At 39.3% G+C, this 19,781-nt stretch overlaps 1 protein-coding gene and 1 long non-coding RNA gene across 2 annotated transcripts; both read left to right on the forward strand.

The window, feature by feature from the left end:
* Positions 1-201: 201 nt before the first annotated feature.
* LOC108668439 (cell growth-regulating nucleolar protein) lies at positions 202-2,724 on the forward strand. Its single transcript, XM_018155665.2, has 3 exons — positions 202-338; positions 1,089-1,305; positions 1,683-2,724. The coding sequence occupies exons 1-3, from the start codon at positions 220-222 to the stop codon at positions 2,463-2,465; spliced, it is 1,119 nt and encodes a 372-aa protein (XP_018011154.1). The 5' UTR covers positions 202-219; the 3' UTR covers positions 2,466-2,724.
* Positions 2,725-11,027: 8,303 nt separating this feature from the next.
* On the forward strand, positions 11,028-16,129 carry LOC125179448. The gene is made up of 4 exons (XR_007157269.1): positions 11,028-11,084; positions 11,220-11,294; positions 13,104-13,322; positions 15,995-16,129. It is a non-coding gene; the product is annotated as an uncharacterized LOC125179448 (long non-coding RNA).
* Positions 16,130-19,781: the final 3,652 nt, after the last annotated feature.

Consider the following 19,781-nt stretch of genomic DNA (forward strand, 5'->3'; position numbering starts at 1 on the left):
ATATCATGAGTGGTAGTTGCCATCTGCTGTAGTCCAATTATATATTCATCATATGAAAACAGGCAGCCAGACTCAACTTTATTACACTCTATAGTCTGATTTAGTAAAGCACATGCAAATAAAAAAACTTTGAAAGGAGTTGGATATGTTTATAAATTAATTATGGGACCCTCATTATTTGATTTTTTTATTTTCAGATTTGCAAATAAATCCACTGAAATGGTGTTTTTTGTCTGCTCTGCTTGTGGGAGCTCCTTCAAGAGCAAGCAAGCTAAAATGCACACATTCCGGTGCAGAGACTCGGCATTCAGTTGTATGGACTGTGGCAAAGAATTTCAGTAAGGATTCCTTCTACTTATTTTCACTTATGATTGAGCTGTATTGCTCATGAAGATAATTTGGATGATAATGTATTATGTTGATTCAATTATTTATCAATTCAATTTCCTACTGGATGCCAATTTCTTATAATTTATGTCTGAAACAAGAATAACAGAGAATACTCTTGTAAGATGATCTATACCTGGAAATGCCTCTGTTTGTCCTGGTGTTTTAAATAGTAATGAAATAACATAACATAGTGATGTTGGCGCTAAAGAGTAGGCCTGATGTGGCCTGTCGCTGATTCTTGAACTTTATGTGTCTGAATGCCTCTTAGTGTATTGAGTTTCATTCACACATGAAGTGAATGTCTTTAAAAATGCTCCGTCATCACTAAGCAGGTTAAAAACAAAAACAATTCTATGTAATTAGAAATAGAATATTCTGAAAATCTGAGTTTAATTCATTAATGTAGAATTTGCTCAAATATTGCTGTAGAAGCACAAAAATTTGTATAAATTTGTTGACTAAATTTTTAAAATGGCACTATCAGTGTTCCCAAATTATTCTTTATCATTTACATCCATATCCTGTCCTAATAACTTCAATTACCCAGTACTACTCTATTATTTATAGTTTTTCTTTGCCAACAGAAGTAGCTTGGATACAATTATTTGCATATGTAAGTGCAGCTTTGCACTTCAAGGCTGCTCCATCTTAAGTATGTCTCTTTTGCATTTTTTTAAATTGTCATCTGTATTTTGCAGGGGTTACTCTTTTACTGAGCATACTCAGTGCATCACTGAAAGTGAGAAGTATCATGGCAGCCATCATGTCCCTAAAACATCATTGGACAAGAATGCCTTATGGGTGGAGAAGGTCAAAAATCATCTTAATAAACAAGAGACAAAGCCTTTCTTGAAAAAAATGGTCGGGAAGATGCTGGAAATGCCTAACATTCCTAGGAAAGAGAAAAAATTCATGGTTAGTAGATTACTTCAAGTCTGTGCTACATATCTGGTGGACATGTCAATTTTTGCTCCCATATTTATGCGCCAAAACTCCATAAATAAGTTCTAACAGCTGTTGTTATAATGTTGAACCTAATTTTCATTCAATATCTAGGAATGTTCTATACCAAGGTTTGCAGCAGTGTCATAGATCTGGTTTTCAATTGAAAAATGTGACGATGCTCATGCTTTCAGTGACTAATCTTACTTTAAAATAATGGATTTTTTAAATAATTGATCTAACTTCTTTTTCTCTCACGTTTACTTTTCTTGTAATCGGCATTCATTGCTGATGGTGTAGCTCTCACTAAAGTTTCTATTCTCTGTGATTATTATTATTTTTTTTTCCAGAATTTTGTCCGCACCAATCTGAATGTATCCAGCGAGCAGATCGTCCAGGGTTTATGGGAGTTGGTGTCAGGAGCGATGGCTGTGGCTGACAATGCAAGTGCAGAAAATGTCGCAGATAAAGAAAATTCTTCTGCTGTACAAAATGGACAAAACTTGGAAGAAAAAGTGACCAATGGTGTTGCTGATGATATGCAAATGAAAGAACAAAAAACGCAAAGCTTGCAAAAAAATCCAGAAACTGACCACTCTTCCCTGCCTGACGAAACGTCCCACAAAAGTAAAAAAAGGAAAGTATCTTTTGATGGGGACAGCTTAGCAGCTACCAATTCCCCATCAGATGAACACGAAGAAGATGAAGAGGTATCCAGTGAACCCCGGGAAAGTAAATCAAAGCGACGGAAGAAGAACAAGGGCCGCCAGAGTGCGACTGATGAACCTGATGATTCAATTATGTGCCGTCCAACTCATGGAGGAAGCAGGGGTGAAGATCTGGCCAATTTGGAGTCTGTGTCCGTGGATGCAGTGACGGGCCTCAAGGCTTTCAAGTGGCGGTCTTCTCTGAAGCGCATTTTGCGTGCAGGGCCTGCCGAGGGCATGAAGTTAACCAAGCTTCTCCACAAAATTGAGCAGGAATACAACGACCCTGTGACTGGGGCGGCCATCCCGTTGTCTAGAGATGAGTTAAGATCAATTATGATGAAAACTCTGAACAAGAAACCGTTCAGCGTGTTGCATGATAGAGCTAAAGTCGGGAAATTCAATACTACTGTGGATGAAGTATGATGACTGTGAATTGAACGATACCCAAACTACAAAATTAATTGCGCTAATTTCTTGCCCCCATAAATTAATCTTGCAAATATCAAGTTAATTGTGTGCATCTTCGTATTCGACATCCGGCTCACTTATTTTAGCTTGTGTATTTATTCTCTTCTTGTTTTAACTTATTTATTTGATTGTAACTCGACCAACTGTTTTGCGTAATTGCCAATTAATTTGTAGTTTGCTGCCTCAACAGTCGCACAGTACATGATGTGAAGTACTCAACTCTTATTCACCTTTATTTTACACTCTAAGCTACAAGCAGGATATTGTTTCATAATTCATTAGTTGTTTACGTAGGTTTATCTGTATAAATGGTTTCAAACCAATCATTAATTGAGTGTCGTTTCAAGTTGATACATGAGTGTAACGGAAAGAATTGTTATGTTGCACAATAATTTATTTTACAGTTACATCTTTTGCCCGGCAATGTGTCGGAAGAAGCTCATTTTTTTAGCCGGTTGGATATTAACATAATTGTAGTGGAAAATTGCTATTGTGATCTTGCACGTGAATAGCTCGCCGGATCATTGAACGACTTGGGACAGTTCAGTGGACTAAGTCAGGCTAAAATTTTTTCAGTTCAAGATCGAGATTGAACTTTATCTCTTGGTTGGGTACATATGTGAGTTCGTCCTATATGTTACAGTCTCCCATAAATTGTCGTATAAAAACCGTCCTGCTATTTCATACAAACATTTAATGAAAGAAATATTCAAACCGTTTTTAATTAATAAGCAGAGTTTTTGTATCCGTGATCCACTAAAATTCTGCATGCCGTACCTAGTCTTTGACAAAACTTTTTTTTTGTGAGCCTAGAAGTGGTTCGAATTTCCAACGAATTTGAGCGAGCCAATAGAATGTGCAATTGAAAAATGGCTTCAGCGAAATTGTTTCCTGATATATTTGGAACTCAACGATGCAATATTCAACCAAATTTAAAGGCTATAAAGTTCGCAATACCTGCGAATTTTGTATTGAATCAACATATGTTGAATGTCATTTAAATTTCGCAACTATGATTTAAAATTCGCTAGTTATAAAAATACGGTCTGTGCAGCAGCCTGTGGCATCTCTCATGTTGCCGGCGGTATTAAATTCTACGATCTTATGATGAGTTTAGGACTTCTTAGTCCACGGTCACGCAGATTCAGGAGAGTTCCCATTTACCTCGCACACACTCCCATGCTGCGACCACATTTGTATTATATACTCGTACGTTTCTGGACATATCGATATGAATGATTATCGTCTTCTTAACGTTACAAGATGACCAGAATTTCGCGTTGGAAAATTTAGTGTGAATATTACATGAATTTTTTTCGAATATATCATTTAATGCTCACTCCATGGTTATCATGAATAAAGCATCTCCTTAGAAAACGTAATGTCAGCTTAGTTAAGAGAATGTTACGCTAATAAATCACGTGATTCACGCTTGCTTATTATTTTGACGAAAATGCGTGGAATATTTCAATCGATTCCTTATTAATATGAAATTATTATTATTGAAATTTGCAATGAAGAATGGCGCAATTTAAGCCTATCATGCCAAAGCGACAGCCGGCATTAAAAATTCCGAAACGGGCAAACGCTTAAACTTTCTTCATTTGCGTTCTAGCGGGACGGCTGTTGGAGACCACCACTGCGGTGCTTCGAATGGACTATCATGATCTTAATCCGCTGCTAATTGGTAGTCACCTGGAGATATGCTAGGCGTTCCTTTCAGGGCTGATTGGTGCACGGCTGCGTTCCCCGTCCAAGCCATAGTTGTGGCAAACATTAATTTATCTCCAGCAGCGAATCCATCTCCCATAAACTACATTTTATTTTGTAGTTCGGTAATCGGTACTTTGCTGAACCAAATGATTAACATTCAGTTTATATGAGCCTGATTAAGTTTACGTCTGAAAATTAGGTTCGGCGTTCCGCACTAGGAGCTCCGTAATCGGTAATACGAATTGTGTTCTATCAACGTCATCATTATTTATATCGCAACACTCGATCACACTCATGAAGTGTAAACAGATCGACCCACAAGTTGATCCTTTGATAGGCCTCCATTCTACTGGCGCTCCGGGAGGCTTCGCCGGTAAAGCCGGTTATTAGCATGGTTGAACTAATAAATTACTATAAATATTTAGCATAGTAATAACGTATACAAAATTAATTGTATTATTTCAACCATGTTTTACTAGATGACAAGGAACTCATGCCTGCGGCTCATGAGGTCACCGCTAAAGTTCTAATATTTTTTTAATTAAGCCTTTGCTGTTGACTCTCCGCTGACTAAGCACTGCTGGAGGGATCAGTAAACTGCTCCTGGAGAGATGGGAACAGATATTAGTCTGAAACTGCTGAATACACAGGGGTAGGGCAAAAAATAAAGGAAACCACTAACATTTGGACATCATACTTTTTGAACACGTTTTAAGCAATAAAAACTTGAAAACTTCAATTTTATTGTTTTATTGCTAATGTATTATTGCTGCTTATTTATATTTTATGCTTTAACAGATTTTTCTATATCATTTTTGTGGGTAAAACCTAATAAAAATGGCAACACCATTAACAATTCCGAGTTTCAACGTGGCCAAATTATTGGTGCACGTACGTGTGGCAGCATGATTGAATAATAATACTAGTGTAGTTCAACCATGGTGTGACAGAAACTTTCCGAATGATTGACGTGTCAAGAGGCACTGTCTTCGTAGAAATGACTGCTTTTGAAAGAAAAAGCAGAAACGTCCTCAGCAAAGCACTGGGCCGAAAGTCGAAGTTGTGCGAGAGAGGACATCAGCCTCTGAAACTAATTAGTAGGTATAATCAAATGACACCGGCTCTTAAAATTATAGCAAACCACAATCGACACCTACAGAACCCAGTTTACACAAAAACGCTTCGGCGTGAGATGCACAAATCTAGATTCTAATGAAAAGCTGCACTTAGAATACCTCCGGTCTCAAATATAAATGCTTCAAATCGATCAGAGTGATGTATAAATTAAGAATTAGTTAAAATTATTTTGGAAACCAATTCACAATTTGTACGAAACAATACCTCGGAGAATTGAGGCTGTAATTGCCACAATAGGTAGAAGACCTACACCAGAATAAAATAATTAATTTTTCTGTTTCCCTTATTATGTCTCATCAGTTGGGAGCAATCAGGTGAGACAGACTGTCATTGATGAAGTGGGTCTCAGATGAACAAATAAACAATTTCATCAATCAAAAACGTCGGTTGACAACGTTCCCTTATCACACGCAAGCAATGGAATTAGCATATGAATCGTAACACTGGCATTACAAACAGTATGGGGAGAACGCAAGCCGGACGGCTACATAAGAAATAGAATCAAGTCAAGCAGAGAAATGTCTTCATTTGGCATAAAGAGACTTTCTCTCTTTACAAATATTCACTGAAAGTCGACGCTAATGAAAAAAAAAAACGCGTTCTTTTAGTACTAACCGTGAACTCTTACGTGGGAACTTTATAATGATTTTCACACGAAAATCTTGCATGGAATTGAATTGGATTGGGAATAGGCTATTATATAATGAAAATTAATTCTTTCATATGTAGAATCGATTGAATAGACCACCTGAAATGTTCATAAAATTGTGTGCTGACTTGTGATTAAAAATTGCATTGATTAAAATGTTTGCTTCTTTTACGTTAATCAGTAATCCTCTTGCTCAGGAGAGGCACGTATGACACTTTTTCGCCGTCTCACATTGCTACTAGATTGCTTTAATGTTAACTATATGAAAAAGCGTGACCGGGAAATTTTATTCCCATAGGCTACTAGGTATAAAGCTGCAAGATTTAACGGCTTGGACGCAACTCAAAAATTGTTTGATATGGAAATCTTTTGAAGGGAATTCATTAGGCAGGTCTCTACAAAAACAAACAATTAAAATCAGATAGTGATTTCCGAAAAAAACTGTTTCCCGCCACCCAGATACTCAAAGATACTCCTTGAATTTAATATTCCACAAAATTGGAATGTTTTTTTTTATAAATGCATTGCATAGTAGCTATATGTGGGATAAATAAGAGTTTGAAAGGAATAAAATTAAACGTATGTCTTCTGATGATAAACATTTTATGAGAGAATTTTCAAAGTTTTATTATATTACACCATTATGATTTTGGTTGCCATTATCATAGAAGTTTCATTGAAAAATTAAATTTTTGATAAATTAATTTAAATCAAAATAAATTAAATTTGGTTTGAACGGTATTCAATACGTGGCATTTGAAGCTCTAATGGTCTAATCGAAGATTGGGAGACACCACTATGACCGTGACTCGTTTCGCCGCTCTATGGGCATTCACTGTATTGATTGTAGAGGCTTAAAAGCCAAGCCATCAGTCGAGACGCTGAGAGTGCGAGCACAAACTCGTCCACACGACCCAGACATCTTCCGTTAACTCGTAATTCTGACTCCCGTCAAATTTGAATTATGGTGAATATGGCTTGAATTAAATTGGTATGCAAAGACACGTATTCCAGTAAAACTAGTTCTGACAGGAAACTAAAGATTTCGCTATCGGTTCTAAAAATTGGACAACTTCCAGTGAACGCGCATTAGGAATAACTAACTCGTCAAATCCTAAAGAAATTTGTCCCGATCCCATAATTTTACTGTAACTTTTTGTAACTTTACGAACACAGAAAGTAACATAAATAAAAATGATTGCTAAGATCGTCTCATCGGGAATTTTCTTAGAGACCATCCTCATAGGTTTATCTGTGTCAACGAGCAATCGTGTCTTCAAAAAATTGCATTCTTCGGGCTGCCAGGGCTCGCTCATCGCAGCCCACAACGTCGACAGAACTGTTCTCTGCGCGGGACTGTGTAGCGGCCAAACAGGTACGGGGCTCAGCGTCCTGCGCGGGACTGTGTTGCGGCCAAACAGGTACGGGGCTCAGCGTCCTGCGCGGGACTGTGTTGCGGCCAAACAGGTACGGGCCTCAGCGCCCTGCGCGGGACTGTGTTGCGGCCAAACAGGTACGGGCCTCAGCGTCCTGCGGGGGACTGTGTCGCGGCCAAACAGGTACTGGCCTCAGCGCCCTGCGGGGGATTGTGTTGCGGCCAAACAGGTACGGGCCTCAGCGCCCTGCGGGGAACTGTGTTGCGGCCAAACAGATACGGGCCTCAGCGTCCTGCGGGGGACTGTGTCGCGGCAAACAGGTACGGGCCTCAGCGCCCTGCGCGGGACTGTGTTGCGGCCAAACAGGTACTGGCCTCAGCGCCCTGCGCGGGACTGTGTTGCGTCCAAACAGGTACGAGCATATTTTTCTGGGGGAGCTTAAAAATCTTCAATTCTTTCAGAGTGAAGAACAGGTAAAAAGTTTGGGATGCATTAAACTAAGCAACAGTAATTAATATTACCACTATCAAAATTTAGTTGATCAAAACAAAGTTTAAGGGGACGGCGACAAAGTGGCGTGAGGACTGCGCGGTCACCAGCACAGTACACTCAATTTTATGAGATAGCTGTGTGAGGACTGTGAGGTCACCAGCACTGTGGACTAAGCTTAATGAGACTTGAGTGCACGGAAGTTACATGAATACTATCTTAGAGAGGCTAAATTTTCTGGCGTGCAGGAGTGCTCTGTGTGGGCTTCTCCTGGGGCGGCGCCCAGCTGAGCTGCCAGCTGTACAGCACCGTGCTGCCGCTGCAGCCCGGCACCGACGCCAACGCGTCCTGCTACTATGACGGTACAAAGCAAATATATCTGATAAATTTACTGTGATGTATTCATGTCGGTGAAATCAGAGAAACTGTTTGATGCTTCTTCTGTTAACATCAAGAATTCACTTATAATTATAAGTGAATTACAGCTCCCTCAGTGCTGCATTTATTCAATATATCATTTTACTTACGTTGCCTTCCCATGATTTATTAGCTCGTATTTATTTTCTTGTATCATACGATAGTTCCAAAATTCACAGTGCCATCTGAAATGCTACTTTATCACCTCTGTATGAGTTGGAAATAAAAAAATGACATTACGTATCCTAATCCTAGAAAATTCCGTCATATAAATTTTTTTTGTTAAACCTACTCAGGTTTCTCAAATGAAAGAATTAAATTTAGATTTTTTATATTATATATACAGTGGGGGGAAATAAATATTCGTACACTTGAAAAATCGTATTTTAATGTATGTAAGTACACAAACTTAACAGGAAAAGTGATTTAAATTATGTATAGAGACGCATAGTATTCAAAAATACTATCAAAAGAAATTAAATCTCAATGCAACAAAAAACAATGCAACATGTTCTGAACATGTTGCATTGTTTTTTGTTGCATTGAGATTTAATTTCTTTTGATAGTATTTTTGAATACTATGCGTCTCTATACATAATTTAAATCACTTATCCTGCTAAGTTTGTGTACATACATACATTAAAATACGATTTTTCAAGTGTACGAATATTTATTTCCCCCCACTGTATATGACAAGTTCAGCCTAATATCATATGGTAGTCTTTGGTTAATGGATGACACCGCAAAATTTCCTGATAGTAGAAAGAATGTTATAGTATATTGTACTTATTTTGCGCAGATTCGATTGCAATAACATAATATCACATACACCACTAGGTGCCGGCATGACGACCACAACTTCAGAACCTCCTTCTACAGGTAATTAGCTTGTTTAGTGATTATAATCCCAATAAGTGTATCAACAACAACATGTTTTTTTTGCAATAAATTAAGAATGGATTCATTTAACTAAGTAATCAAAGTATATAAACTCGTTTTATAGCTTTTTACTGTCTATTTACTGCATGAATCGCTATTTGTCTCTTCAAGTATTCATTAGGGAGTTCTGATGAGTTTTATTAATTGCAATTATAACTCAGTGCGACGAGCTGCTGTGACAGGCTAAACCGTGTTTACTCCTTATTGGCTTGGGGAATACGTCTGAAAACTATTTAAAAATCTAATACTGATAATCTAATATAACATCGAAGAACATTCACAGCTTGTTGCGGTCTCGAACACGCAGCTCACTTCTCCAATTTTGCTTTGCTTAACCGCCTGGCTTCCTCACCGATTCTGACCAGAAACTGACGCACAGATTTAGGGTCGAATCCGCACCTTTCAGCGTAAATCCTGCTGAACTGTAACCAGTGGGCCACCCTGCTGTGATTTTTATTCGAGATCTTTTCGTTGCGAAACTTCCGCGGGGCGCTGATTGTATAAATGGATGTGTCATTGTCGCACGTGTCTAGTGCACTATTTTGATGCTATAACGGATGAGGATTGTTTAATGTATACATATCACTAAACAACCGTTGTACCTAAACTTTTGTAAATTGCGTCGCTTTGCCAGACCAGCGACTTGACGTAAATCCACATACGTATGTAGGCTAAGAAAAGAGTCGTTCTAAACTCACGGGCGACATCACACGTCTGCATGGTGCTTCAAAAAACTCATAGCTCTCATTGAAATTTTCATGGTGCATTATTCCCCTCCTGGCCAAGAGGAGAAAAATACGCTTGCGTTACACTTGTGTGAATAATACACTTGTGTTACGCTTCTGTGAATGATACACTTGTGTTGCACTTGGGTGAATAATACACTTGTGTTACACTTGGGTGAATAATACACTTTTGTGGGAATAATACACTTGTATTCCTGTTGTCTGTTGTCGTTCGTTGTGAGATTCTCGTCTGGCGGCAAATTCCTGTGATTGACTACAACTAAAACCATGACGACCTCACGAGAGAATCAAGTCCTGGAAAAAAGTAAAAAATCGGACCAATAATTGTGTTACAGGTATTAATAAACTTTACGAGAGATGTTGATGTGAAACGAGTCGCGGCACTAGTATTTGGATGAGATATGAAAACTGGTAAGCATAAAAAAAAACAATTTTATCTTGATTAAAAATAAATTTCAATGTAATGTTTTTAAAACTATCTCTTCACTAGGTTGCAATCGGTTCAGTAAATAAGAAACAAATAATTACAATATATCCAAAATAATATCCAAGTCTAAACTCTACTCGACGGGAACGAGTAACTTTGCGAACTTGTACGGTCGGTCTGAAATCATGCAGTGGCAAATCTTACGGCAATACGACTGATATTTTGTTAAATTCTACAATAATTTTTCCGAACTAATTAAAAAAAATACTAGTATTACAACAACAGCAGGTCCCCCGGTCACCCTGCCACCGCTGCAGCCCGGCCTTCACCCGGCGGGTAACGAGAACTGCGGGGCAACACAGCGGCCTGTGGGGGCGTACGTAGTGCAGGTGCCGGTGTCGGGTGGTAAGGTCAGGAAGGATCACTTCCTCGTGTGTGAGAACACTACCACTACCTTCCGAGGAGCCTTGACTGGTGCGTGGGTATACAACAAAAAAATTTCTAAATTTTTTTCTGGTGATTGAAAAGGGAATTTTAGCGCTATTTAATAATCTTTCCAATTGAATCGCAGAGCTCTAATATGGTGACAAATTTATCCTAAATCCAGAACAATTGTTTCCATGGCAGGAACTGCCACGGCCCGTACGTGGAACTGCACAGCTTCTGGCAGCGTTTACGCAGGTAATCTTTACCCAAACTCGCGCCAAAGAAATAATAATTGTTGATAAGATATCCGCAAATAAAGTGCAATGTTCGTGTAAATAAGGCTTTGCGATTTTTGTGCCACGTGAAGCCGATATATGACTTGGTTTGCAGGTTTCGCGGGAGGCTCAGGCCCGTGCGCTCCACCAGTGCCTCCGTGTGCGCTCAACACGACCAAATGCTTCGCAGGTAACGCTCGGCTACACACTGTGCCAAAAATCCTTGTTTTGATTGATTGACAGAACTTCTAATTCTATAGCAGATGGCACACTAGCGATGAGAAAAAACTGCATTTTAAACAATATAAAATAGGATTATCTTATTCCGAGAAAAATTCGGGTTAAATACGTAGTTACTTAAATAGCAAAGAAACAGCAAAATGCCAAGAAATTTACCCTATTCTACGTAATACTGTTTTTGGGAATAGCTCCATTACCAGTTCAAAAGCGAAGAATACAAGTATGACCAATTCGTGCGACTAAATTAAAAAAATATTGAGTAAAAAATAAAATGACAATTTAGAATCAAACGAACATAGAAAATTTATGAAAAAGCTTTTTCATGGTAAATAAAAATTATTGTTATTTCAGAGTGTTTTCGTTAAAAAATACGGAGACATTCCAAAAACTTTCAGACAATCGTACCGGAGATGGAAACTAAAATTTGTACTTTTGGCTACAGAAACGTCACACTGTAGGGCATGTTTGATTTAAGCAGGGTTTCTCCTGATCCCCTGTGCTACGCCAATCTGATGCAAGAGTTTTGTGAGGTTATAGCGAAGTGCGCTGTTGCGCGCTACGCACAGCTGTATTAATAAACCAAAGAAAATCGCTAATGGACTAGACTCGTATGTGCTAATCATTACGCCGGAAAAATAATAAACTAATAATGATAAACTAATAAAACATATAATTACGCCGGAATCATATGTGCAGGTATTGGAATTCCAAGTTGAGAAAATTGAAGAAAAGGCAACAAGCGAATCGACGTGTATTGATAACATAACCTAACGTATCATAATGATGTCGGCGCTGAAGAGTAGGCCTGATGTGGCCAGTCGCCGATTCTTGTACTTTTCGTGACTTGTTCACAGAAGATCTAAAATCGTGTTATTTGACCGGATCTTTTCAAGACTGACGATAGTTTGAAATAGCTACTAGACTTCCACCGGGTTCGGTATGGTGCTAGGCATTTCAAGTCTGAACATATATTTTTCCATAGCTTTATCTAGTCTGTTCTTGAACGCGTTCATACTTGGAGCGCCAACGATGTAATCAGGGAGGCTGATCCACATGTCGGTGATTCGAAGCGAGATTTACTGAATTTTTTTTTTTTTTGACTGGTGTGCAACTACGCAACATGAAATTGGATTGAAATGGTCTGTTTCTTTGACTTGCTTACAGTGTGTACTTCGGCACTTCAGCAGTACTTTTAGCAAATCATGCGTGTGTAAAACCTGCCATTTTCAACCTTCTCTTAGACACATTCCAAACTATTCCATGCGGTTACATTTCCGAGATGCGCACAGTAATAATTTTCAAAACAAACGAACTGAAATAAGTGCGAGCGTATAGAGTAGGCATCTCGACGGTTTCAGTTCCTGGGGTTTAGAATAAATGCGGTATTAAATGCATGAATACAAAATGCATGTCGCTTATTTCTTCTCAATCTTCATGAACCGCAGTGTTCGATACAGCTTGGCAGCTGGGTATAAAAGTCAGCTGATTTTATACCTGGCAAGTGCATCTGTTTAGCAATCAACTCGCAAATCTTTGGAACGTGTGCAGTTCGCGTGATGACAAGCACCGACCATGTCCCACCTTCTAGTGTAGTGCAGTAATTCATAAGTTTTCAATGAACGATGCCATGAAATCTTATTTATTCAATACCCCGCATGATGAATATTTTGCAAAACCACGTCGCCTGGCTAGATGTCTTGATTAAATGAATGCGGAATTCACAAAAGACGCGTTTTAAATTATAAATACTCCCCAACAGGAGACAACCAGGGCGCGCAGCCAGCACTACCGTCGGGATACCTGCGCTACTTTGGCTGCCGTACAGTGAATAACCTCCTGAACTACGTGGTGACCTCCGTTATTACCTCCGCGGAGGACTCAAACGCTGAGCTCATTGGGATCACCTGCTGCTATGCCGGCCCGTGTTAGGTGCTCGGCTGGCAGAACTTGTTGCTCTGCAACAACAGCAGACTAAGAGGTGATCAGTTCCCACAGAAGTTCAGTTCCCACAAAAATTCAGAACAGAATGATCAGTTCCCACAAAAAATCCTCAATATCCAGTTGATAGGCTAAACTGCGGAGGCCGATCTAAGCTAGTAGTTTACATATAATCTACTGATATATTTTTTCAACGCACTGAAAAATTGAAATTAACTGGACACCGGAGAGAAAACAATAGTAATGTAATGTTCACTCCGTTTATTTTCAGTGCAACAGTTAGTGATAACATAACATAGTGATCTCGGCGCTGCAGTGTAGGCCTGATGTGGCCTGTCGCCGATTCTTTTCCTTTTCGTGCCTTGTTCACAGAAGATCGAAATCGTGTCATTTGACCGTATTTCTTCATGACTGACGAAAGTTTGAAATAGCTACTCGACTTCCACTGGGTTCGATATGGTGCTAGGCATTTCAAATCTGAACATATATTTTTCCATAGCTTTATCTAGTCTGTTCTTGAATGCGTTCATACGTGGAGCGCCAACGATGTCATCGGGGAGGCTGTTCCACATGTCGAAGAGATTCGAAGCGAGAAGAAATTTTGTCGCGTGGAGAAGTTGCAGCGTCGTTTTTTTAGTTTATAGCTGTGGCCCCTGGTGTTGGTTCTTGTTTCAAATTCTAGTAATCCTTCGGGGACCTTGTATAAACCATGAGCATACTTGTATACTTCAATGAGGTCCCCACGCAGACGTCGATAACTGAGGCTCGGAAGCTTCATAATCTTTAATTTTTCTTCATAGGACTTGCCCTTCAAGCCTGGAATTGTCCTTGTTACGCGTCTTTGAACATTCTCTAGTAAATTTCTGTCCTTTTCAAATCTCGGTGACCACACAACATTTCCAAACTCTAGATTCGGGCGCACTACAGCAACAAACAACTGCTTCGTCGCTTCTGCATCTAGGAACTCGTATGAGCGTCTGATTAATCCAAGAAGTTTGTTGGATGTGTTAGCTTGCGTTTCAACATGCTTAGAAAATTTTAGCTTCTTGTCGACATAAACTCCGAGATCTTTTTCCACACTAGATTTTCAATCATTACTCTCTCGTTGCAACCATGTCTTCTCATACTGTAATCTTGCTGTTCATTGTTCTTCCCGAGGTTGTCACCGGACGTGTGCCGTTACCTTTAATCTTGTCAGGATGATCGGAGCTCCACGGCCAAACGCCGGCAACTATCTTGTAAAATGTTCAATTGCACTCTATTGCACCAGGATTCCGTTCAGTAAAACTTCGGTTAACACGGTAAAACTTGCCTTTTATTCCAGTAAAGAAAACTTAAAAGCAACACGTTGAATAAAATAGTACAGCAGGCACGAGATTCCACATGACTTGTTGGGATTTTGAGCTACCAGGCGCTTGAGAACCTCTTCTTCGTGTATTTCAAAACCTGTTAGCTTCGAGCTGACTGGGCGCTCCTCAATATCTGGAATACTGTTCAAGTCCTCATCTGCGAATACACTGCTGAAGAACTGATTAAGAACGTTTGCCTTGCCCTCATCGGAGGAAATCTTTCATTGGTCTACTTTCAAATCAGAAATACCGTTCTTTGACTTACACTTCGAACTAGCGTACAAAAAGAAGGCTTTCGGATTCTTTTTTGCATTTTTAGCAATATTTTTTTCGAAGTTTTTCACTGCATTGCGACAAACTATTTTAGCTTGATTTCGAGCCCTTGCATACATGTTATAATCAGAATCGCTACGAGTTCGTAAATATCGCTTGTAGGCTTCTCTCATGGTCTTTAGCTGAGCCTTAACTGCACCGTTCATCCACTGGGACTTTTTGACTCCACCAAGCGTAATCTTAGGTACACAGGTATCAACTGCTGACATTGGTTGGAGTTTTAACCCGTTAGAGCACGCAATTGTCGTGCTTCAACATAGACGGTACATAGTTGTGGTAAATGTAAGGATATTTCAAGCGATTGATTAATTCTATTTACTTGTGAATTCATCTGCTCGACGTTATCCTTGTTGCGAAGAGTAACCCCGCGAAAGTAAATCAAAGCGACGGAAGAAGAACATGGCCGCCAAAGTGCGACTGATGAACATGATGATTCAATTACGTGCCGTCCAACTCATAGAATAGAATAGAAATGTCGGCACTGAAGAAATGTCGGCCGATTCTTGTACTTTTCGTGACTTGATTCCACATGAGGATCCGGCCTTATGAACCCGATCTTTCCATAACTGACGATTGATTGAGATAGCTGGTGGACTTATTGCCTGGTCCGTAATTTGATAGGCATTTCAAGACTGAACATATGCTCCTGCATAGCTTCGTCTAGTCTATTCTTGAATGCGTTCATACTCGGAGCGTCAACGATGCTATCAGGGAGGCTTTTCCACATGTCGGTGGCTCGAAGCGAGAAGAAATGTTGTCGCATGAATGTGTTACAACGCAGTTTTTTAGTTTATATCCGTGGTCCCTGGTGTTTGTTTCTTGTTTCAAATTCCAGTAATCCTTCTGGGACCTTATGTAAATCGTAGGTAAACTTGTATACTTCAATGAGGTCTCCACGCAGATGTCGATAACGGAGGCTTGGAAGCTTCATAATCTTTAATCTTTCTTCATAAGGCTTGCCTTTTAATCTCGGAATTATCCTTGTTGCACGTCTTTGAACACTCTCGACTAAATTTTTATCCTTTTATAGGTTTGGTGACCACAGGGCGTTTCCAAACTTAAAGTTCGGACGCACGACAGCGACTAACAACAGTTTCATCGCTTCAGCATCTATGTGCTCGTAAGAGCGTGAGATCAGTTCAAGTCGTTTATTGGCTTTATTAACTTAACCTTCAATATGCTTGGCAAATTTCAACTCATTGTCGATATTAACTCCTAAATCTTTTTCCATTGTCGACTTCGACATCATCACTCTGTCGTTGCAACCGTGCCTTCTCATATCCGCTCATGTGGGACACTGTCAGATGCCTTGGCGAAATCGAGGTGCACTGCATCTACTGTCTCCCTTTCGTCCAGCATGCTGGTCCATTCGTTCAGGCTAGACTAGAGGTTAGTCGTGCAGGATCTACCGGCAATAAAGCCATGTTGACATTCTGATAGGAGATTATTAGCAATCAAATGATCGATCAATCGATCCCTCACAACAGATTCCATTACCTTGCAAACGACACTTGTCAAACTGACAGGGCGATAGTTACCTGGGCAGTTTTTGTCACCTTTTTTGAACAATGGTGTCACTTGAGCCTCTTTCCAGTCAGCCGGCAAGATCCCTTCGCACAAAGTTTTTCGAATATATTGTATTTGGAACTCAATATTGCAATATTCAACCTAATTTAAAGAGTAAAGTTCACGATACCTGTGAATTTTACAATTGATTCATCATGTGTTGAATGTCATATACATTTCTCAACTATTATTTTAAAATTCGCTAGTTATAAAAATACGGTCTGCGCAGCAGCCTGCAGCAACTCTCATATTGGCGGCGGTATTACATTCTACGAGTTATACCAGAGAATTATACTTAGTACTGTAAACGTTATGTGGGGCTCAGGCGACATTACGAATATGATCAAAAGAATGTAAGAACCGAATGGTGTTGCAGCAATATTTTATATACCCATTTAATTACGCGTTTGACATCCAAGCAGTCGGAATAAAGGTAACCAATGAGGTGCAATAAATCTGGGAACATTCAGCATCGCCAGCGCCGAAGTAAAAGAAAATGCACAAGAACAAACTCCATTAGGTTGTGAATTAGAATTAATTAAATGACTGCAGTCAGTCAACTCACGCATACCTCAATCACACTCCCATGCTGCGACCTCATTTGCGTTTTGTACTCGTACGTTCCTGGACATATTGATATGAATGACTATTGCCTGCTGGACGTTAGTAGATGACCAGAATTGCGCACTGGAAAATTTAGTGTAAATATTCCATCAATTTTTTCGACCATTTCATTTGATGATCACTCAGTGGTTATCATCAATAATGCATCTCTTTAGAAAACGTTATGTCGACTTAGTTGAGAGAATGTTACGCTAATAAATCACGTGATTCACACTTGTTTATTATTCTACCGTAAATACGTGGAATATTTCAATCGAATCGTTATTACCATGAAACTAATATTATTAAAATTTGCAATGAAGAAATGGCACAATTTAAGCCTATCATGCCATGACGACAGCCGGCATTAGAAATTCAGACTTGGCAAACGGATGTTTATTGAACTTCATTTGCGTTCAAGCTACACGAGTGGCTAACATTAATTTGTCTCCAGCATCGAATCCGTCTCCCGTAACTACATTTTATTTTGTAGTTCTGTCATCGGTACTCCACTGAACAATATGATTTACATTCAACTTAATGAACCTGATTAAGCTTACTTCTGAAAATTAGGTTTGGCGTTCCGCACTAGGAGCTCCGTTATCGGTAATACGAATTTTGCTTTATCATTGTCATCAATATTTCAATAGGATCACTCGATCACACTCATGAAGTGTAAACAGAATATTAACAGATCGACCCACAAGTTGATCCTTAGTTTGGTGCCTTCATCACTGACGCTCCGGGAGGCTTCATCGGCGAGGCAGGTTATTTGCAAGATTGGACTAATAATTAGTATTAATATTTTTCATTAAAATAAAGTATACATCGTTAAAACTAGCAGTTTTAGGAGAACGCCAGCGGGACGGCTACGTGAGAAATATAATAGCGTCTAAAACTGAAATCATTCGACGTCATGAGACTTTCTTTCTTGACAAACATTCGCTAAAAGTCAATGTCAGCGAACTCTAAGGCAACTGTATAATGATTTTCCAAATAAAAACTTTCAATAAATTCAACGGAATTAAGAATATATATTATTCTATACCTAAAATTAGCTCTTCTAAATGTTTAATCGATTAAATATACCATTTATAATCTTGATAAAATAATGTGCTAATTTGTGATTAAAAATTAAATTGATTAAAATTTTAAAACCTTGTACGTTTTTCAATCATCCTGTTGCACATGAAAAGCGCGTATGACACTATTTTAGCCATTTTACTTTGATACTAAATTTTTTGTTAACTATATCAAGAGACACGACTAGGAAATTTTATTTCTATTAATAAGTTTATGAGAAGAAGTTTTTTCAGTTTGTAATGCATTGTTTACAGCGCTGCAATATGCCGCCTAGTAAAAAGCTATAGAAGATTAAACGGCTTTGCGGTAACCCAAGAAATTGATTGATTGGAAAATCCTTTGATTTGGTAGGTGACCACAGAAAAAAAATCGGACGGCCAATTTCTTGCAAAGTGGGTTTTCACTTCACCCAGATACGCAGCCGACTCCCTGAATGCAATATTTCATTATAGCAGAATGTTTTTAGAAATTTAGTTCATAGAAGCAGTGTGTGCGAGAAATTTGTGATGACTGAATTCCGTACAGGAACCCTGAAGGTGTGTTCTCTGTTCATTAGTCATTTTTAAGAGAGATTTCTCAAAGTTTTAATGAACCACAATAATTTTGGCAGCAATTTTCATGAACTTTCCTTGAAATTTATATTTTTGACGGATAAACTAGGCGCTCAGAATTTGCAAGGAGTTTATAACTTGGCCTCTTGAAGTTCGATTGAAAATCGCTCCATGACCGTGACTCGTTTCGCCGCTCTAATTGGGCACTCACTGTATTGATTACAGAGGCTTAAAAAGCGACGACATCATCCGAGACGCTGAGAGTGCGTGCACAGACTCCTCCACACGACCCAGACATCTTCAGTTGGCTTGTAATATGAACTCCTGACAAGTTCGAATTATGTTGAATAAACATTGAATTATCTATGTATGTAAAGAGACGTGCCTAGCCTAGTAAAACATTTGATGACAATGGGAGAATTGTCCGAAATGTAATTTTTCATTTATTCTGACAGGAAAGTAAAGATTTTGCTACCGATTCTTGAAATTGAACTTCATTCTCTGAATTCAATTTTGTTGGAATTTCAACAAGACAGAAACGGACAATAATAAAAATGATTCCCAAGATAGCAGACTCAAAAATTATTCTAGGGAGTATCCTCATAGGTTTATCTGTAGCAGCAAGCAATCGTGTCTTCGAAAAATTGCACTCCTCAGGCTGTCAGGGCTCGCTCATCTCAGACCACAACGTCGACAGAACTGTTCTCTGCGCTGGACTGTGTAGCGGCCAGACAGGTACGGGGCTCAGCGTCCTGAGCGGGACTGTGTTGCGGCCAAACTTGTACGGGACTCAGCGTCCTGCGCGGGACTGTGTTGCGGCCAAACAGGTACGGGCCTCAGCGTCCTGAGCGGGACTGTGTTGCGGCCAAACAGGTACGAGGCTCAGCGTTCTGCGCGGGACTGTGTTGCGGCCAAACAGGTACGGGGCTCAGCGTTCTGCGCGGGACTGTGTTGCTAAACTCTGATGCAAAAGTTTGAGGTCATTGAAGTTAGTTGGATATTACCTCAAAAAGG

Source organism: Hyalella azteca, unplaced genomic scaffold (assembly GCF_000764305.2).
Source record: "Hyalella azteca isolate HAZT.00-mixed unplaced genomic scaffold, Hazt_2.0.2 contig17590, whole genome shotgun sequence".
NCBI classification, from domain to species: Eukaryota; Metazoa; Arthropoda; class Malacostraca; order Amphipoda; family Hyalellidae; genus Hyalella; species Hyalella azteca.

Coding starts and splice junctions, on each gene's coding strand:
- LOC108668439 (XM_018155665.2), top strand. CDS start 220: ATGGTGTTTTTTGTCTGCTCTGCTTGTGGGAGCTCCTTCAAGAGCAAG. Junction 339..1,088: donor GACTGTGGCAAAGAATTTCA/GTAAGGATTCCT, acceptor TGTATTTTGCAG/GGGTTACTCTTTTACTGAGC. Junction 1,306..1,682: donor GGAAAGAGAAAAAATTCATG/GTTAGTAGATTA, acceptor TTTTTTTTCCAG/AATTTTGTCCGCACCAATCT.